General features: G+C 37.5%; 1 protein-coding gene across 2 annotated transcripts in view; it reads left to right on the top strand.

The window, feature by feature from the left end:
* LOC127443132 (supervillin-like) overlaps positions 1-19,940 on the top strand; it is an 88,068-nt gene that overhangs the window by 33,737 nt on the left and 34,391 nt on the right. For both annotated transcript variants that reach the window (XM_051701666.1, XM_051701667.1), the window contains exons 17-30: positions 1,923-1,970; positions 2,650-2,730; positions 4,056-4,203; positions 4,990-5,085; positions 6,466-6,546; positions 6,769-6,949; positions 7,303-7,475; positions 7,554-7,709; positions 9,302-9,438; positions 9,915-10,062; positions 10,187-10,332; positions 11,055-11,230; positions 16,866-17,013; positions 17,105-17,402. In XM_051701666.1, coding sequence (XP_051557626.1) covers positions 1,923-1,970; positions 2,650-2,730; positions 4,056-4,203; positions 4,990-5,085; positions 6,466-6,546; positions 6,769-6,949; positions 7,303-7,475; positions 7,554-7,709; positions 9,302-9,438; positions 9,915-10,062; positions 10,187-10,332; positions 11,055-11,230; positions 16,866-17,013; positions 17,105-17,402 — 2,017 coding nt within the window. The remainder of the gene's footprint in view (positions 1-1,922; positions 1,971-2,649; positions 2,731-4,055; positions 4,204-4,989; positions 5,086-6,465; positions 6,547-6,768; positions 6,950-7,302; positions 7,476-7,553; positions 7,710-9,301; positions 9,439-9,914; positions 10,063-10,186; positions 10,333-11,054; positions 11,231-16,865; positions 17,014-17,104; positions 17,403-19,940) is intronic.

Here is a 19,940-nt window from a genome sequence, read left to right as displayed (position 1 = left end):
AACTCCAGGGGTGGTAGCCAGTGTCTTTTACCACTGAGCTACCCAGGCCCCCAGTTTATTCCCCTTGTTAAAGACGTTAAGTACATAATATTTTACCTTTGTCTCATCATTTTCTCAAACTCATGACATCCCACGTGTATGACTTACTTTATTCTGCTAAACACAAATGAAGATTTTAAGAAAAATATCTCAGCTCTGTAGGTCAATCCAATTCAAGTGAATGGTGACCAGAACTTTGAAGGTCCAAAAAGCACAAAGTCAGAATTAAATTAATCCATATGACTCCAGTGGTTCAATCCATATCTTCAAAAGTGATATGATAGGTGTGGGTAAGAAAATGATCAATATTTAAGTCCTTTTTTACTATAAATCTCCACTTTCACTTCTACATTCTTTTACTATTGTTTTTGCCGCCTACTGGGCAGGGAAGAGAATTCAAAGTAAAAACAAAAGGACTTAAATATTTATCTGTTCCTCACCCACACCTATCATATCACTTCTGAAGACATGGATTTAACCACTGGAGTCGTGTGGATTACTTTTATGCTGCCAGATATTCTTCTAAATATCTTCATTTGTGTTCAGCAAAAGAAAGTCAGACTTTCATTTCTTGGATGGCATGAGGGTGAGTAAATGATGAGAGAATTTTTCATTTTTAGGTGAACTATCCAATTAAAACACTTTATAAAGTATGTGAAATCCCTTTGGAAAAAATGAATGGGAAAAATACTTCCAGAAAAGTGAAAATATTGACAGGCATTGTTGCGCTCTAATGGTCTAAGCTGGGGCATAGCAATCATTATAACTGAGGCATAAATATCCCCACAACTTTTAGACATTTTTACTTTCATACCCCCAATTTTTGGTAAATAACCATTTAATTGCAGGTGAAGGGTCATTTTATATTTATGAGAAAAGCACTACCTGGGTGGTTAGGGTTCGGTTAAGGGGAAGGGTTAGTGTTGGGTTTTATATATATATATATATATATATATAGGTATGGCTTTATTTATAAATATTTACTTTTCCCCTACAATCTAATTTTTTCAAAATTCGCTACCTAGAACATCAGACAATTACACAGTTTAGAGGTCATTGTACAAAAATATTAAATGTCTAGATTGAGTATCAAGTATTCAAGAGAGCCATATGACAAAGAAATGTGATAAACAGCATAGACCAAAGCTGAACAATTTTCTATAATATATGCAAAATGATACTCTGTATCTGTAGAGATTTCAGTCTCACTCAGAATCCTTAAAGCATGAATCAAATGTGTTATTCTAATTGGTGAATAGTAACAGATATGTTTGCTGTTTAATCAAAGTTGTGAATTGGCTGCGTGAACCTTTTACAGTGTGATGAGTTAGAGATTTATATATATATATATATATATATATATATATATATATATATATATATATATAAAGTGAGTCATCTCGCAGCGTGGAGTACTCAAATGTGCAACATGAAGAAACTGTGTGGTCTTCAACCTCTCATTCTGTGCAATTTTGCAAGTTCATTGGGGCATATTGTAACCTATGTGTGTTCTTGCAATGCATTGCATTATTCTGTGCAATGAATACATTTCTCCAAGGTTAAAGGGATATTCCAAGATGTTTTCAACAAAATGACTAAGAACCACATCTGTGGCATGCTATTGATTTCCACAGACTTGTGCCTTCCTGTTCATTTATACAGTACATATTGAGGGACAAGTTGAAATTATTGTCTGGTAATCAACAGCATGCCACAGATGTAGTCCATAGAAATGAAATTATAAAATAATAATGATTATTTTTTGAGTGGGTTCAGTTTGTCTTAAGGATTAAGTCTTGCACACCAAACACTACTTTCATGTAGCTGAATCAAGCTGTTGCTCACACTCTGACACACACAAATGCACCTACTGTGTGTCATAGGAAGAGCAGACCGTGATCAGTGAGTTCACATCATCTGAGCAGCTATGGGTAAGGTCTTACTTGAGTGACTATATTCTGCTTTCTACTACGCACTGATAGTCGATTGTCTTAATGTTTTTGTCTTTAGCTGCAAGCAGATTGGCTTAGCTGCTAGTGCAAGCTGCAATTTCTTAAACTACTGGCTTTATGACTTGGCACCACTGCTCTCCCCATCTTTTTTTCTGAATTAATTAACAAACTTGGTTTTCTGCTCAGAATGAAAGCTTGTATTAAACATGTTCTATTGCTTATATACAAAATTATTTACACATTTCAAACCTTTCAGGTGGTAGCTTAATATGTGTCTCTTCACACATTTTTATGAAAAAGGCGCTGCATTAACTTCACTTGGCCTATGATTTTGAATGATGCATAACAAAATGTCTCATTATGGACATTTTTGCTGTTTTTTTTTTTTTTTAATTTCCTTGCACCTAAACTAAAACGTGTGACCTGATGAATGGATTTTAAAGATCTGAATGGGTTTACTGGTCCTTCAAGCTGGATAGACTAGCCTTGCGCCCTTCCCAAGCTTTCTTTTACATGCACTTTCTTTCATTTCAGATTTATTTTCTTCTCTGTTTGCACTTCCTTTGCGTCTGTCCCTATTTATGCCCTGTAATCTTTGACTACTAGCTTTCATTCACTCCTGTTTTCTATCCACTTCCTGCATCCTTCATCTCTGTAGGAGCCTGTCTTTTCCTCTACCTACTCTCCTCCACCTATCCCATCTTCCCCAAAATGCCAATATGTAGAACGTCAAGGCCAGGTAAGAGAGGGTGTGCGCATTTTGGTACCATTTCTGTTAACTTATTTCTCTGAAAGGTCTGAATTTTGTCAGTGAAGAACATACACTCACTGAGCACTTTATAGGAACACCTTTACACATACTTATTCATGGGATTATCTAATCAGCCAATTGTGTGGTAGCAGTGCAATGCATAGAATCATGCAAATATAGGTCAGGAGTCAACCATCAGAATGGGCTGGTTTAAGTATTTCTGTAACTGCTGATCTCCTGGGATTTTCACACACAACAGTCTCTAGATTTTACTCAGAATGGTGCCAAAAACAAGAAACATCCAGTGAGTGGCAGGTCTGCGGACAGAAACGCCTTGTTGATGAGAGAGGTCAACGGAGAATGGCCAGACTTGTTCGAGCTGACAGAAAGGCTACGTTAGCTAAGATAACCACTCTGTACAATTCAGTGAGCAGAATAGCATCTCAGAATGCAAAACATGTCGAACCTTGAGGCGTATGGGCTACAACAGCAGAAGACCACATCGTGCACTTTACTAGGACCATAGAGTTCATAATAAAATGCTCAGTGAGTGTATATTTATCCATCAATCCATTCTTCCAACATTTGGACAATTGCTTTGGTTTCTTTAAGAAGTTTCTGTTTGAGAGATCATAAGATCCCATTTTTTTTAAATTAAGTTTTAAATTAAGTATTAAACTGTTACTCACCCTAAACAGTCCTATGCAAAATTAATAGGGGACGAAAAAGGGTCGGTTTAATTAACATTTCTTTTAATTACATTTATTATATTCTTATTCTGTTTGTTTGTCCAAAAAAACTAAAACAAAAAACAATTGGCATAATTAGTATTTATTATGATGTAAATGATGGGTGAAAATGCCTTTTGGAATCGGGCAGCACAGCCAAATGTGCTGTAGATTTGTCAGGGCATGCACATTCATTAAATGAGTGTGGGTGGCATAAATGAAGAAATGGCATTTATATTGAAATACATAGTTCTTTTTTAGTAAGGATTACTGCCTGTTTGTTTTTTTTAGCTTTGACATTTAATCAACTTTTGTATTTGACAGATTTCACTATGTACTGTATGTAAAATGAATATGTATGCGCACTATGTGCAGTAAAAGATGTGTTCAAATGTTTTATATGTACAATTCTGTGACAGATTGTACAGTGTGAATGCTGGTATAAATTATTCTCACTTGGTCCATTCTGTCTATCCTATTCATTGGTCCTTGTAGTAGGGGTTGTGTGTGCAGGATTAAGACTTAAGTGGGTATTTAACGTGTTACTGTTTATTGCCATTTTTTTTTTTTTTTTTGTCCAATCAGAAACTTGGAGAAGATGGGGAGGGCCAAATGTCAGTTGAAGAGAGGAAACAGATGATATCGACTCGAGAGGAGGCGTGGCAAAGCACTGGAAAGGGTGTGGCCAATGACTCCTCCCAGTACACAGTGGCTGCCAGGATGTTGAAAAAAGGTCAGAACATACAAACACACACATGCACTTTGACCACATTTACATGGATATCATTTTTCCAATCAAGATCAATATTCTGGTATACGCTTTTATCCTGAAAATTTTACATGCTCCTTATATTCTGAATAAACCTAAGACATGCACACTGTTTCCCTAATTATTCTCCTCTGGAAATACTGCAAATGCTGTCTCTTGCCCTTTATTATGATGCATTTAATTAATTCTCCAAAGTAATTTAATGAGCTCACTGATTTTTATGTCCATAAAAATATTACACAAGGGCTATGAATTGCAATATGCAGTCCATGAGACTGCTATATTGATTTATGTTCATTTCTTTTGTTTGTAAAAAGTAAATCTATCTTCCTGATTTCAGAAAGGTGTTTCGTTAATCGCTAGACCCAGAATGACTTTTCGTTTGGACATGTCGCAAATATGAATTAATATTCTGTTGCAGTGGATATTCTGAATAAGGTGCTTACATGACCTAGATTTTCAATAAATACAGGCATATACCAGCTATCTTATTTGGCTTTCTAGAAACCGGAATTTTGTCTTCTGGTTATAACAGCCGGTTAACACATCTACAGTACATGATGCATTCGTAATTGGAAAATGATCAAATTCTGATTAATATAGAAAATTATTGTTAATGTAAACGTGGGTATGCTGTGATTTATTTCTTTGTATGAATGTTTTATATATTTGTCTGTCTCTAATGATTATCTGTACTCCTGCCTATGTGTCTGATTACCCGCCTGTCTGTCTCACTTCCTCTTCAATTAGGTCTGGCAGCTTCCTCTGCAGTGATCAGCCCGATTCTGTCTCCAGCCTCTGGTAAACTGAAGAGCAGTGTGCCAGCTATCTCCAAACCACAGGAAGGTAAATTTAACACACTCATACATGAACATACACTCGCTGAGCACTTTATTTGGAACACTATACTAATACTGGGTAGGGCCTCCCTTTGCTCTCAAAACAGCCTAAATTATTTGTGGCATTGTTTCCACAAAAATTGGAAACATTCCTTTGAGATTCTTGTCCATGTTGACATGATTGCATCACGCGGTTTCTGCAGATCTGTCAGCAGCACATTCATGCTGCGAATCTCCCATTCTACCACATCCCAAAGGTGTTCAATTGGATTTAGATCTGGTGACTGGGAAGGCCACTGAAGAACAGGGAACTTATTGTCATGTTCATGAAACCAGTTTGAGATGACTTTTGCTTTGACGTGGTGCATTATCATGCTGGAAGTAGCCATTAGAAGATGGCTAAATTGTGGCCATGAAGGGATGCACATGGTCACCAACAATACTCAAATAGGTTGTGGCATTCAAGCGATGACTGATTGGTATTAACGGGCCCAAAGTGTGCCAAGAAAACATTCCCCACACCATTACACCACCGCCACCTGCCTGGACTGTGGACACAAGGCAGGTTGGGTCCATGGATTCATGCTGTTGGTGCCAAATTCTGACCCTACCATCTGTGTGTCTCAGCAGAAATCCAGATTCATCAGACCAGACTACTTTTTTCCAGTCTTCAAGTATCTGGTTTTGGTGAGCCTGTGCCCACTACATCCTCAGCTTTCTGTTCCTTGTCACGTCGGCTTCCACTTCTGTCAGCGGACGTGGTCTTCTGCTGTTGTAACCCATCTGCCTCAAGGTTCGACGTGTTGTGCATTCTGAGATGCTGTTCTGCTCACTGCAATTGTACAGAGTGGTTGTCTGAGTTACCGTAGCCTTTCTGTCAGCTCGAACCTGTCTGTCCACTCTCTGTTGTCCTCTCTCATCAACAAGGCACTTCTGTTCACAGAACTGCCGCTCACTGGATTTTTAATTTTTTTTCGTACTGTTCTGAGTAAACTCTAGAGACTGTTGTGCATGAAAATCCCAGCAGATCAGCAGTTACAGAAATACTCAAACCAGCCCGTCTGGCACAAACAATCATGCCACAGTCGAAAGCACTGAGATAAAATTTTTTCCCCATTCTGATGGTTGATGTGACCATTAACTGAAGCTCCTGACCCATATCTGAATGATTTTATCCATTGCACTGCTGCCACACAATTGGCTGATTAGATAATCGCATGATTAAGTAGGTGTACAGGTGTTCCTAACAAAGTGCTCAGTGAGTGTATATGCCACACGAAAAGACCTGTTTTCAGTCCACAAACACATTTTCCTCTTTTGAAAGTCACACAGTTTTTAAAGTGTGATTTGAAGCAAAATAACTGGGGCAAAACCTGATGTGCTGCAGAAATTGAGGCCAGAGCAGAAATGGAATCTGATAAGAAGCTGGAAAAGCTGGAGACGTTTTTGGGCCGTTTGAACAGTAAAGGTGAGATTGATGTAAGATCTGCTCTGATTTTCTGAGGTCTTTTTATGGAAGGATATTATAGGTCCAATTTAGAATGAGAGTGGAGTTAATAGCATAATTTTGTGTCAAAACCTTTGTTAAGAAGCTTTTTATGAGTGCTTATCTAGTGTCCTGACCTTGGAAATTGAGTTAAACCTTCTTTTCATGTTGTCACATGTTCATTGTTCTCTCTCCCTGTCTCAGTATCAGGTTTACAGGAGACGACTTTGACGGTGACTGAAAAGGCCGTAAAGGAAGTGATGCGATTGGATGATGAAATCTTCTCAAAATTCTATCGTCACATGACAGATATTCCCCGCAGCATGAGCAACAGAATGCATCTGGATGAAGATTTTGATGCCATCTTTGGAAAACAAACACCAACGTGAGATTTAAAATTATATCTAGAAAAAGCAATATGAAAAACAAAACGATATATATTCTTGTTTCATGTTAAGGCTGGCATCTCACAAACCAGTCTGCAAATATTTGCCATCAGATTGATTTGACTGGTGTAGTTGATATATTCCAATTCAAGGTCTAGATGATGACGTTGACCAAGTGTAACAGTTAGAACACAGCAGTTTACAGCTTTTGAGCCACTTACCTTGTCAGACAATTAACCCTCCAAAAGCAGTTTTAAAGTAGAATACAACATTCCCCCCCCCCCCAAAAATAGATGTTTACGTCATACCAGTTTTGAGTTTATATTGACTTTGACCTTTCTTTGGACCCCAGGCTGACGTCAGCGATGGTGCAGCACAGGCTTGCCGTTCGTCCCTCTCGTAACGTTCAGGCCTCCAAGAACCCCTTAAAGATTCTCGCAGCAAGAGAAGACATCCGACACGAATACACGGAACAGAGACTGAATGTCGGCCAGCTGGAGAGCAAGAGAATTAAACAGGAGAAAAGTGAGTAGATGAGCATTGGATGGATGCTGTAGCACTTGCTAGTACATATTTAAGGTGATTTTTATGTGTGTGTTACAGTGAGTAAGAGCTCGAGTTTGTCTGATGCAGCTCTGGCTGCTTTGGCCAGTAAAGAGAACTACAGCAGCGTGAGTCTGCGCAGTGTCAGCATCTCAGAGCAGATGACCAATAACAGCGCAGCTCCCTACAAGAAACTCATGCTCATGCAAGTCAAAGGTCAGTCTATCCAACTGTGGCACCTTGTCCTGACAATGACATCTCATTTGTCCAATGTCCTCGTCGACATAGCTGTATATTAACCTCCTCCATTTACCTTTTTGGGTTTTTAACTAGTAGCACCTTAATATACAAGCAAAAAATCTAGAGCAAATAGTTTTCCTAAAAATTAATGTCCACATATGTGGACAGCGAGACTATGTTGTGAAATTTTAAATAACACTAAGCTATAGAAAGTCTTTTTTTTTTCTTCATCAAATTGATTGTTTCCAGGAGTGTTGGTTATTCATGTTTTTGAGATGTTACAGACATTACAGCTGATTTTCTGTAAAGCTGAATAAATTATTCAAAGTAATGTCCAGCATCATCCAATCACTGCCAACCATGTTAAAATAAAATGTAGCATTATTCAATTCTGAATCTATAGTATGTACTGATTACCATTGCCCAATGTCTGCCAAACATGTTGAGTGGTCCAAACTTCATCTGCAGCCTGAAACTGAACTTTTAGTTGGACTATAGAAAGCTATAGGATGCTCCCTTGCTCACTATTTAGTGAATGACATAACCTCCAGTGTACTGTCTGCACTGGTCTCAGAACAGTTCAGTGTGCACCTTATTTTCATCCTAACTCCATAAAATCCTCTGAAAGCAAATTTTTTTGCTTTTGGTGAAAATGCACAGTAAATATATAGGAATGCATTTACTAATGTTCAGGAATAGAATCGTATTGCACAGTCATAACAAAATTAAACACAACAAAATGTATATTAAAATGTAGCTAAATGACCCACAGATGTGTTAGAGTTTAAAGTTATTCAAAATAACTAACATGTTTTTTCTACTTTTGAGGAAATACGGTGCCAGTGTCCACATATGTAGACATCATGTTTATCAGCATGCAGATTTTCTAAAGCGGCATATCAAACGAAACTAGAGATGCTACTCTTTACAACCAAACAGGTTTCAATGAAAAAAACGTAAAGATATTTTATTACCAGAGGCACTTTTGTTGGCGCTGTGTCCATAGGAGCGCTTCAAGAAAATCGATAGCATGCTGTTGTCACGTGACTCGGTGTGGCAGAAGTTAACCCTTTAAATGATAGTCTAGAGTCTTGTGAACCATATTCAGTTGTTTTTTTTATTCATTTAAATTATGCGTTGCGTAGAGCAAAGCCAAAATATAACGTACACGCATGTGGACGTGGGGTCGCACAAGGTTACACCTCATATACAGTATGTTCTGATTGGCTGTGATTGTGTCACTTTAAACTATTTTAATTTTAGTGAGGACAATTTGACTTTGTGTCTGGTTAGAACTGTATAATACTCACAGGAAATGAGAAATATTATATAAATCAAAATATATTGAGGTATTTTACTCCAGTCATTTGGCCTTTATTCAAGAGCCCTGAGCAGAATCAGTTCCTGTGTAGTTCATAAATACATTCTTATATACATTTCTCAAAATGGTGTGATTTACACAGAAATTTGTTTAATCGGTAAAGCCAATTGTGCATTTTTTTTTATTTATTTTTTTTAGTGTTTGCATTTAGTGTGTATTGAACTATGAGTGCATACATGTTCCCCAGGCCGACGGCATGTCCAGACCAGATTAGTGGAGCCTAGAGTGTCCTCTCTGAACAGTGGAGACTGCTTTCTACTGGTTACGCCTGAACATTGTTTCGTTTGGATTGGGGAATTTGCAAATGTCATAGAAAGAGCCAAGGTATATAATGTCTGTTATTCACCATTGTACATGATCTCAGTAAAACTTTTGGACCCTCTTTATATTAGGTGTCATTAACTACTATGTAGTTAATTATCTGATACACAATGTACTTATTATGTAAATACTTGTTGTTGCATAGTACTTACATTTGAAGTACCTGCATTTAATTACTTCTGTAGTTATACTGTTTACCTCAACCCTAATCCTAAACCTAACCCTTACCCTAAATTCCACCCCTACCCCTAAATGTGTCCATACCTTAACCTTAGTAGAAGTGAAAGTGAATTTTGTGAGAATTTTGCAGAACAACATGTAGTTACACAATAATTAGTTTGTATTGTATATATTTTAATGTTAGTACATAGTAAAGACACTTTAAATAAAGTGGGACCAAACTTTTTACCTAGATATGTCATACATGTAGTACAAGACAGCTATTAATATACTAATGTATTTGTCTGAATTTTGTCCAGGCATCAGAGCTGGCTACTTTCATCCAGTTGAACCATGACCTTGGTTGTCGAGCAGCACAGGTGGAGACCATTGAAGAAGGTGTGAACTCACAGAACCCAGCAGCTGCAGAGTTCTGGAAGATCTTGGGAGGACAAGCAAGCTATCAATGTATGTAACCTGAAACGCACAAACATGGACAAAAACATCACAAAAAATTGAGGAATGTGGCATTTATTGGATTTAAGAATCTAAAAATGATTTCAAAATTGTTCTGTGTGTGAAATGGTCACAGCGGCTGGGTCTCCAGAAGAAGATGAGATGTTTGAAAGTGCAGTTGTGGAGACTAACTGCATCTTCCGTCTGGTGGATGATAAACTGCTTCCTGACAATGATTTCTGGGGAAAAGTGCCTCGAAGTTCCTTATTGGGCTCCAAAGAGGTCAGACAACATATTTGAGATTTTAGATATTGTATTAAAAATATTTTTCTGAATCATTATGTGGTAAGTGAATTTCCATGTTTGTATACTCTGTTAATTATTATTGTATAGTAAGTTAAAGTATTTTATTATTGTTAGCAGTGTTGGGTAAGTTACTCTAAAAAAAAAAGTCATTAATTACTAACTACTAATTACATCATCTACAGTGTAATTAGATTACTGTACTAATTACTTTCTAAAACCCTTTTCAACCTCGACCAGATGAAAAATACAAGGATAGACATGAAACTGTTCTTTTAATTCTTTCAAATACATCATATCAAATCAAATAAGTGATTCATGAACTGGTCAAAGAATTTAAGGGGGCAGCATTCAATTAGAAAACACATATTTTAACATTAGACGTTAAATATTGATTTTCAATTCATGATCGTTTTATATAGAATTGGTCTATAGTCTATACAGTATGTAATGCAATTACATCTGAAGTAACTTATTAAATTACTGAAAAATTAAGAGTAATCCCTTACTTTTTTCAATGAAAAGTAATTTAATTACAGTAATTAATTACTTAGTAATGCATTACACCCAACACTGATTGTTAGATTTTTTTTTTTTCTTCTTGCCACATTCAGCACAAATCTGCATTTGTAGCCGGAATTATATAACATGGTATATTTTCCATATTCGTTTTTTATGGGCCTCTCTCTTTCTCTCTGTAGGTCATAGTGTTTGATTTTGGTAGTGAAGTGTACGTCTGGCATGGTAAAGAGGTCACGCTGGCACAGAGGAAGGTGGCGTTTCAACTCGCCAAACACCTTTGGAATGGAACCTTTGATTATACCAACTGTGACATCAACCCTCTGGACCCTGGAGGACACAACACATTCATACCAAGGTGGACGAACAAAACACATTTCCACTAGTCAACTTGATTCATGCAAGATGTAATTTACTCACCCTTATGTTGTTCCAAACTAAACCTGTGCCGATATTAAATTTTTATATTGTGATGATAATACAGTAAGCTTTTATCGCTGTATACGGTGGCATCGCAGTAAAACAAACTTTATAGTTGTTCTTAATAACAACAAGCTATTATTATTATTTTCTGAACACCAAATTTCCATTTTAAATTAAAAGACAAAGTAACTTTGAAAAGAACCTTGGACATTTAAGAAACTAAATGAACAGTTAAGTAAATGCACAAATAAAAAACTAAAATAAAAATAATTAAACATTAAATAAACACATATTTGAAAAAAAGCAGAATAAAATCGAGTCAAGTGGTAATATTTCCACACTTTAGACTTTAACTTTTTAAAAGGTAGATAAAGTGTTGGAAGCTTTCCTCCTTTTAGCCATGCTTCTTGTTTTGTTTTGTTTTTAGCTCCCAATCTCAATATCCATATACAGTATATCATAAAATAATAATGTTAAAATACATTTGACCTGTATTTTGCATTATTTTTGTGTGTGTGTGTGTGTGTGTGTGTATATATATATATATATATATATATATATATATATATATATATATATATATATATATATATATATATATATATTAGTATAACATTTTATGTAACACATACAGAACAGGTCACTGTGTCAGTTGAGAAGAGTTCGTCTCAGTCTCAGAGACGGCTGTTGACGAAACACGAAGATACGTTCTTCGTCTTATTTCCATTTTGGTGTCTTAATTCAAGCAATATTCCACATATATTGCCTCATGGAGTTCTGGAGAAAAATTTTAGGCATCTTAGATAAACTTCCATGATAAATGTTCTTCTGAGGTTAGCTGTTAGAAGAAGCGCCACTCGCACCTAAAGGCCACATCGCAAGCGTGAGCAGCGCGTGAGCAGAGCGTATTTTTTCGGCACCCATGTTAACAGGTTACAGCATGCACAATGGAAGCATCAGCAGTGCATCAGGGCATAGCATGTGCTGCAATGCAGCGGGGGGTTCGGCTCCGAATTTATTTTTGCAGTGCTGGTCAATCACAATTAAAGTGACTGCACCCTGTTGATGTAGAATCAACAAAAAAATACAAATTTCACAGAAGAAGCATATAATTGTAGTCTAGTGTGTGTTGTATATGAATTAAAGCACATAAAAAACTATTTTATTTACCGTATTTTCTGGAATATGTCAAAACAATTTTCATTATCTGAAAGGTCCTGCAATTTATAGTCCAAAGTGACTTACTGTGCATTCAGAAAGTATTCAGACCCCTTCATTTTTTTCACATTTTGTTATATTGGAGCCTAATGCTGAAATGCTTAAAAAAAAAAAAAAAAAAAATCACATCAGTCTACACTCCATACCCCATAATGTCAAAGCAAAAACCAGATTTTTGATAACTTTGCAAATTTATTAAAAAGAAAAAACTGAAATATCACATTGACATAAGTATTCAGACCCTTTGCTATGACACTTGAAATTTAGCTTGGCATTTCTCTGGATCATCTTTGAGATGTTTCTACACTTTGTTTGGAGTCCACCGGTGGCAAATTCAATTGATTGGACATGACTATAGAAGGTCTCACAGCTGAAAATACATATCAGAGCAAAAATCAAGCCATGAGGTTAAAGGAACTACCTGCAGAGCTCAGAGACAGGACTGTGTCAATGCACAGGTCTGGGGAAGGCTACAAAAAAACGTCGGCTGCATTGAAGGTCCCAAGAGCACAGTGGACTCCATAATTCTTAAATGGAAGAAGTTTGTAACAACCAGGACTCTTCCAAGAGCTGGCCGCCCGGCCAAACTGAGCGATCGGGGGAGAAGGGCCTTGGTAAAGGAGGTGACCAAGAACCCGATGATCACTCTGGTTGAGCTCCAAAGATCATGTGTGGAGATGGGAGAAACTTGCAGAAGGACAAATGTCACTGCAACACTCCACTGATCGGAAGCCTCTCCTCAGTGCAAGACACATGAAAGCCTGCTTGGAATTTGCAAAAAAAGCACCTACAGGACTCTCAGACTGTGAGAAACAAGATACTCTGGTCTGATGAAGCGAAGATTGAAGTCATGTCATTTTTATTTGTATAGCACTTTTCACAACACACATAATTTCAAAGCAGCTTTACTGAAAATCATGCATTAACAAAAAATGAAACTGTAAAATCTATGAAGTCTTAAGAGTGATCATTGTGTAGTTTGATTAAATATGATTGTAAATTGTGTATAAAAAATAAATAAATTATTGTATTTAGAACCCCTGTGAGCAAGGAACACAAAACTCCATAAGGTTTTAGTTCATGGAGAAAAATAACCTTGGGAGAAACCAGGCTCACTAATTTTGTATTCTTCCACTTGTGCGCCATTTTCCGAGCTGCTCTCTTGAGAGCATGAGTGTGATCATTGTTCCAAGGTGCAGGGCTTTTTTCTTGAATTATCTTTAATCGAAAGGGGGCGACACTATCGAGAGTGCTAGAGAAGACTATGTATATTTTCGGTTATTACATCAAGTTCTACTAGACTTTTTGGCTTACTGAGTATGTGAGACAATTCTGGATGATTATTAGTGAAGCAATCTTTAGTGATCGAAAGAATAGTTCTACCTGAACTATAGCGTGGTGTAGATTGAGTGACATTAGCTGATCGCAGCAAACAAGAGACAAGGTAATAATCTGAGATGTCATTGCTCTGCGGTAGAATTTCTGCAGTATCAACATAACTCCATATGAAAGAATTAAATCTAGCATATGATTATGGCAATGAGTTGGTCCTGTCACATTTTGTCTGACTCCAAGAGAATTGAGAATATCGATAAATGCTAATTCCAATGTGTCATTTTCATTATCTATGTGAATGTTGATGTCACCAGCAATTAAAGCTCTATATCTACATTTAACTGCTAGATCTGATAAAAAAAAAAAAAGTGCAAATTCACCAAGGAAATCTGGGTATGGCCCAGGTGATCTATATACTGTAGCAAGGGCTAAAGACAACAGAGATTTATTTATATCTGATGGTGTCACATTAAGAATTATTAGTTCAAAAGACTTAAACTTATATCCTGTCCTCTGAGTAACACCAAAATCTTCACTGTAAATTGTAGCAACACCACCTCCTCGACCCTTCAGACGAGGCTCATGTTTATAATAATAACCTGAGGGAGTAGATTCATTTAAATTAATATATTAATCCGGTTTAAGCCAGGTTTCAGTCAAACGGAGCGCATCCAAACTATGATCTGTAATAATTTAATTTACAATTAGTGTTTTGGTAGAAAGAGATCTAATGTTTAGTAGCCCTATCTTTATATGATGTTTATCTTCAAAAAAAATTTTTTTTTCCAAGTTTGACCTTAATCACATTTTTTTTAAATGATTTAGTGAGGGGTATGTGTTCGGTAGTTTGGGGAACAGATATACAGTCTCTATATGATATCTAGGTGATGCAGTCTCTATGTGTTGTAGTTTATGTGAACTTTGTGACGTCTCAAGGCAGCTAGCAAACGTTTGGATTAACCAGTTTGTCTGCTTCCTGACCTGGGCCCCAATTAGTCAAATACTATCACTATTAAGACTATGAGCCAAATTACTAGAGAGGAGAGCGGCACTTTCCCTGGAGGGATGGAGTCCGTCTCTCTTTAGCAGGTCAGGCCTACCCCAAAAACTCTTCCAATTGTCTATATTGTCCAATCCTGTACTATTCTCCGGACACCACTCGGACATCCTGCCGTTCAATGACACTAATCTACTATAAACCACGTCACCACAATGAGCAGGGATGGGGCCAAAGCATATTATAGAGTCTGACATCATTTTTGCAAGTTCAACACCTCTTTAACATTATCTTTAGTGATCTCCGACTGGCGAAGCCAGACATCGTTTGTGCTGACATGAATAACAATTTTAGAAATCTACGTTTAGCATTAGCCAGCACTTGTAAATTTGATGTCGGATGCTCTAGCCCCAGAAATGCATTTAACAGTGCTGGATGGAGTCTCTATTTCCAATAATTGGTGATTACAATAGAATCACCAATTATTAAGGCTCTTTCAACATGATACTCAGTGGGTGCATCACTGAGTGGGGAGAATCGATTGGAAACCCTAACAGTAATGGGAGAGTGGTGTTGCTTTTCTGAGCGGGTATGCCGCCGAGACATCAACCAAATGCCCTGCTGCGGGGGCTCTAGAGCAGGAACCGGAGTGTGTGTGTTGCTCGCTGTACTACCCATATCCGAAACCGTATCTACCGGCTTCTCTTTCTCACTGATCTCCACTAGTGTTCGGATGTGTGTCTCTAACTCATTAACTTTCTCCGTCAGCCTGAATAATTCCTTACATTTATCACATGTGAATCCCTCAATGCTGTTGGAAGAAGCTATAGTAAAAATGTGGCATGCATTGCAGGAGGAAATAACATGAGCGGATGCCATGACTTACCGCAATTGTTTGTTGTTGTTATGGTTGTTCTTGAGTAGCTAGGGTTTGAGATCGATGTGGTTTGATGTGGTTCCTGATCAGTAGATGTTTGAGATTGATGCAATAATCCGTGTAAAACACAGTGGAGAAAACGAATACATGCAGTTGAGACACGAGATGCAGAAAAGCGGAAAAAGAAAAAAAAAGATAGAAAATAGGTGCGCACGGTAAAATACACGCAGTTGAAACAGTAGAAAAGCAGAAAAACCCGAAGCATGCTGTAAAATGGCATAGGATAAAAGAATGAACGTATAAGAATAAGCAATGCTAAACAGGCTAGCAAGCTACAAAGCAACCGGAATAGGAAGTCAACCTGATAGATAGATTGAACTAACTGTTTGGCCTCAATTCCAAGCGTCATGTCATGAGGAAACCAGGCACTGCTCATCACCTGCACAATACCATCCCATCGGTGAAGCATGGTGGTGGTAGTGTCATGCTGTGGGGGTGTTTTTCAGTAGCAGGGACTGGGAGACTAGTCAGGGTTGAAGGAAAGCTGAACACAGCAAAAACAAAGATATCCTTAATGAAAACGTGGTCCAGAGCGCTCAGGACCTCAGACCTACTCCCGTGTCCTACAGTAGTGCCTGCCGTATTTAATCTCTGTCAGTGTGACTTATCTGTGTTTTTTCTCTGAACAACGTGATTTTGACCAGGTGCAACTTGTATTCAGGTGTGACTTATTTCCAGAAAATACAGTGTATACAGTAGCTCGTGGATGGAAGCAATGGTGCACTGAGAACAATTTTAACAATTTGGCTAAGTGTTTATATTGATTTTTTTCAAAGTATTTTGAAGTCTCAATGATAACTTAACCATGCGTGGTATACTATATTACCAAATACTTGCACATGTTTATTCCAAACCCATGTGACTTTCTTCAATAAAACACAAAAGAAGATGTTAGGCAGAATGTAAGCCTCAGTTATCCTTCTCTTTCACTGAATGGAAAGAATTTCATTCTGTGTTGATAATGATTAAAAAAAATTGTGTGAACTATCCCTTTAAGTTTCAGGGATAGTTCATTATTAGTATTTTGCTTGCATATGTGTATACTGTATAAATAATATAGTGGTGTCTTTGTTCATTTTTTAGGAAAGGTCAGGGACGTCCAGATTGGGCTATATTTGGCAGACTGACTGAACATAATGAAACAAGTCTTTTTAAAGAGAAGTTCCTGGACTGGAAAGATGCATCCATGTTGTCACCTAAAAATGTCATCGAGCAGCCCTTCCAGCAAAAGGTGGCCAGATTTCTGTCTTCCTTTCTTCTTTCATTTTCTTTCAGTCTTGTAATCACATCTCTTTTTCTCCCTCCTCTCAATCATTCTTCAGGAGTCTCCGAGCACAGAGTCTTGCTCTGAGTATCGGGCGTACAATGCCTCTTTGATGCTGCCAGTCCTGCAGTCACCCATCAGTACAATTTTGGATGGTCAGGACGTTGGTCGAGGGCACGGTCCAGTGGAGAATTCCTCTGAGGACTGCCTGCGCTCACTGGAGATCAGCACGGTTGGTGTTGATGTCTGGCACATTCTGGAGTTTGACTACAGCCGTCTGCCCAAGCAGAGCATTGGACAGTTCCACGAGGGAGACACTTACGTAGTGAAATGGAAGTACATGGTGAGCGCTGCAGGTCAGTAATGGCACCAGGAGAAGCATTTTTGTGCTTGCATGGAAATGTATGTGTGTGTCATGTGTAATAAATATATAGTTTGATAGATGGAATAGAAAGCTGTTGTTTAATCATCACCCTTATTGTGGTTAGTATCTAATAGGTCAAAATTTTGCCTGAAATTCCTGAAATGACTATGTTGGCTTGTCAAAGCCAGCATGCTGTCAACAAACTTTGTTTAAGGTTTTTTTCAAAATCACTAAACGAAGACCAATATTTATGATTGTAACTGCTCTTAGAGCTTTCAAGCTACCTCAACCCAGTTCCAATTTGCGGTTTAGAATGTTCGTGTTGTCACATCCAGTGTTGACAGCCTCAAGCTGTTGCATCCAGTGTAGGGTGTTATGCTGTTCTGACTCGGGTTGCTTTATCCTTTCTACTGTAACTGATCAGACTTATGGTTTCCACACAGTCGATGATCAAAATAGGAAACATCCCATTGACTTACATTGACAGAATGTTTGAATGGGCCAACGGAATGCTCGTTAATTCAAACTCCAACTGTCAAAAATTCAAATGTAAACAAACCCAATAAAGGTCTTTTGGTCTGACTGATTTATGTGACAGTCTGTCTTATTGACTATCAAGCTTGTTAGATGTTTGTCTTACTGTAATGTCTGTTACCATCAAACTTAATTTTAAAACTAGTTGAAACTTTCAGACAAGGCTTTGTCAAGAAAACGTTTGTCTTGAAAAACTTTACTTATATAGTTGAAACTAAGCTGCACAAATAGCTCATTAAGAAATTGTCATGTATATAAATCATAATAATGAGCACACAAACACTTGTGTATAATTTTTTTTCAGTTTTAAAATACTTTATCCCAGCTTAATGCTGATTGTCAACCATAAGTAAGCAATTTAAGGCTTGATTCCCCCGAAAACTGTTACACTCAAAATCGAATCCCTTTATTGTCACTCAACCATATACACAAGTGCAATAGTGGGTGAAATTCTTGGGTGCAGTTCCGAGCAACATAGCAGTCATGACAGTGATGAGACATATACCAATTTACAATAAACACCAGATTTACACAACACAATTTACATATCTAATATACACGAAATTACACACAACACAATATACAAATAATAATATACAATGTACAGTATACAATACACACAATATAGAACACACATACACAATAAAAATAGAATAGTATATATACAATAAAAATAGTGTATATATAAAATATACAGTAGGTTGTATTGTGCTGTATTGACATTCAGGATGTCGGCTGATAGTCAGTTGCCAGTGTGTTGTTAAGAGAGAATATAATTTATGACAGTCCAGTGTGAGGTAATAAGATTAATAAAGAGCAGTGCTGATGTATTTTGATCGTGAGAGATCAAGAGTTCAAAAGTCTGATTTCTTGGGGGAAGAAGCTGTCATGGAGTCGGCTGGTGTGGGTCCTGATGCTGCGATACCACCTGTCTGATGCAGTGAGAGCAGCCCATGGCTTGGGTGGCTGGAGTCTCTGATCCTCCGATCTTTATTCACACACCGCCTGGTATAAATGTCCTGGAGGGAGGGAAGCTCGCCTCTGATGTGTCTGGCAGTTTGCACCACCCTTTGCAGGGCTTTGCAGTTGAGGGCAGTGCTGTTGCCGTACCAGGCAGTGATGCAGCCATGTCAGCCTGACACAGCAGCATTGACTTAACATATGGAATAAGTTTGAGGTGGAACTATTTGTTTGTCCAACAAATGCCAGATGGGATGAGTGTCTCTGAAACCCAATATTTCTGCCAATTTTGACAGGGCCATTGTTACTCATTTTACATGCAAAGAAGTTAGCCAACCATTAAAAAGGTAATTTGCATATAGAAGCCTTAAAGTTACAGGAACAAAATCAGCCTGTTTAAAACTAAGGGTCAGGAAGAGGGTGGAAAGTGGTTATGTAAAATTAAATAACTTTTTAGGTGCATAAAATGCTACAAAAATGTAGAATATGTCCCCTTTCGGCTTACACTTGTAAGACTGTCATTGGTCTCTTCCAAGTGTGTGTCATTGGATTCGTTTGTGTTCTTCATCAGCAACCCTTACTTGTGGCATTCCTCAGGGCTCAATGCTTGGGCCTATTTTATTTTCTATATATATGTGTCCATTAGGTTCTGTTTCCTGCAGCATTAACATTTCTTACCATCTTTATGCTCAGTTGTACATTCCTCTTAATCTAGGAGATATTCACTCTTTCAATTCCATCCTTAAGTGCCTGGAAGATGTTAAGTTGTGGTTGGTGAGAAACTTTCTCCAGCTTAAGAATAAGACAAAATGTATTGGTTTTTGGTTCTCCTTCCAATAAGATCAAGAACAGATTAACTTCTATTTCAATGAATGTGTCTGACCTTGTTAAAAGCCTTGGTGTAACCTTTGACCCAGCCTTAAAATTTGATAAACAAATAGTGTTGTAAAAGGTAGCTTCTTTCAACAGAGAGGTATTTCTAAACTGAAATCTATTTTATCTGTTAAAGATCTGGAAACGGTTATTCATGCTTTTA

This window comes from Myxocyprinus asiaticus, chromosome 6, assembly GCF_019703515.2.
Source record: "Myxocyprinus asiaticus isolate MX2 ecotype Aquarium Trade chromosome 6, UBuf_Myxa_2, whole genome shotgun sequence".
Lineage (NCBI taxonomy): Eukaryota > Metazoa > Chordata > Actinopteri > Cypriniformes > Catostomidae > Myxocyprinus > Myxocyprinus asiaticus.
The sequence above is the reverse complement of the archived record's forward strand: the minus strand, read 5'-3'. Positions and strand labels throughout refer to the sequence as shown.